The following is a 1598-nucleotide window of genomic DNA, read 5'->3' as shown; positions in this document are numbered from 1 at the left end:
TTTTGTACATAAAATCTTCATATTTTAGCATATTTGTATGTTCATTTGTTATATTTACTTATATTCTAGAAACACTTCATATTCAAGCTCTCCTCTTTTCTACTTTTTGCAGGTAAAATGTACGCTGTTATTGGTCGACGTCATGGCAAAATTTTATCGGGCGATCTAACTCAAGGCAGTGGCAATTTCTCAGTCATGGCGATATTACCAGTAATTGAATCGTTTAATTTCGCACAGGAGATACGTAAGCAAACCTCGGGACTAGCTTGCCCACAATTGATGTTCAGCCATTGGGAGGTAAGGGGAAACATTACTATTTGTTTTAATCGAAAAAAGGCATGATACTCTTTTCAAAATGACATCACATCATATCAGATTACATCACTTCAAAATTAAATCGTATATTTGTATAAGTTAAAACTTGTATGGTTTCGGGCAGAGCTTGTCCGAATGCTTATGACCATGCCACCTCATATCACGCTTTACTAAATCATGTGAAATCACATCATATGACATAACATCACATAATAATACCATATATCACAAAATATCACATCAGTCCAGATCACGTTACATAAAATCTCATATGGGCACTCCGATAGAAATTTCATGTGTGTCATTTATTTTGAAAGTGGCATAAGTCGTTTCATGTCGTTTGACTTCAGTGATCTATTACTCGTCTTTATTCGTTCAACTTCATCAGCCAAAGTTAAAATCGTTTGTCATTAGTTTATGACGTTAGAGCGATTTACAGATGCATTTAGTTAGAGGTAAACACCCCATAAGCAAATGAGGTAGGAGACGACTTATGTCACTTTCAAAATAAACGGCTCGTATAACAACCAAATTAGAGCGCAACTAAAATCAAATCATTTGTGGAAATTAAAATTCGTTCTAATTTCTTTCTGTTCTTTTTCGCAACTCACCAAGTCACTTGTAATAAGCTTTATTGATGCAACCAGTCATATATTTAATGATTTCATAATCTATTCATGCGCTTTAAAGCTTAGCCAACTTCCGTTCGGAAGCAATATTCAAAAAATAAATAAAAATAAAAGCGAATACTTTCTTAGAACACAACTCGATTAGCCTTTTTTACTGCTTTTTCTTTATCGTTTATGGCGCGTTAGGCTACGCTTGATTGATCCAAAGCCAATGACTTCTTCCATACTAATTNCGACTTCAGTGATGATTTACCTGTATCTGAACGCGTCTGTTATTCGTTAAACTTCATCAGTCAAAGTTAAAACCTTTTGTCATTAGTTTATGACGTTAGAGCGATTTGCAGATGCATTTAGTTAGAGGTAAACACCATACAAGCAACAGAGGTTGGAGACGACTTATGTCACTTTCAAATTAAACGGCTCGTATAAGAACCAAATTAGAGCGCAACTAAAATCAAATCATTTGTGGAAATTAAAATTCGTTCTATTTTTTTCTGTTCTTTTTCGCAACTCACCAAGTCACTTGTAATAAGCTTTATTGATGCAACCAATAATTTATTTAATGTTTTCATAATCTATTCATGCGCTTTAAAGCTTAGCCAACTTCCGTTCGGAAGCAATATTCGAAAAAAAAGAAAAGCGAATATTTTCTTA

The 1598-nt window shown here is 33.9% G+C and overlaps 1 protein-coding gene across 1 annotated transcript in view; it reads left to right on the top strand.

The window, feature by feature from the left end:
* Positions 1-516, top strand: part of LOC108371146 (elongation factor-like GTPase 1) — a 10652-nt gene extending 10136 nt beyond the window's left edge. Inside the window, exons 8-9 of the mRNA XM_017626647.1 lie at positions 113-297; positions 442-516. Coding sequence (XP_017482136.1) covers positions 113-297; positions 442-489 — 233 coding nt within the window. The 3' untranslated portion in view covers positions 490-516. The remainder of the gene's footprint in view (positions 1-112; positions 298-441) is intronic.
* The last annotated feature ends 1082 nt before the right edge of the window (positions 517-1598 follow it).

This window comes from Rhagoletis zephyria, unplaced genomic scaffold (assembly GCF_001687245.7).
Source record: "Rhagoletis zephyria isolate East Lansing unplaced genomic scaffold, Rhagoletis_zephyria_1.1 Rzeph_scaffold_04727, whole genome shotgun sequence".
Taxonomy (NCBI): Eukaryota; Metazoa; Arthropoda; class Insecta; order Diptera; family Tephritidae; genus Rhagoletis; species Rhagoletis zephyria.
This window is presented reverse-complemented; position numbering and strand designations above follow the sequence as displayed.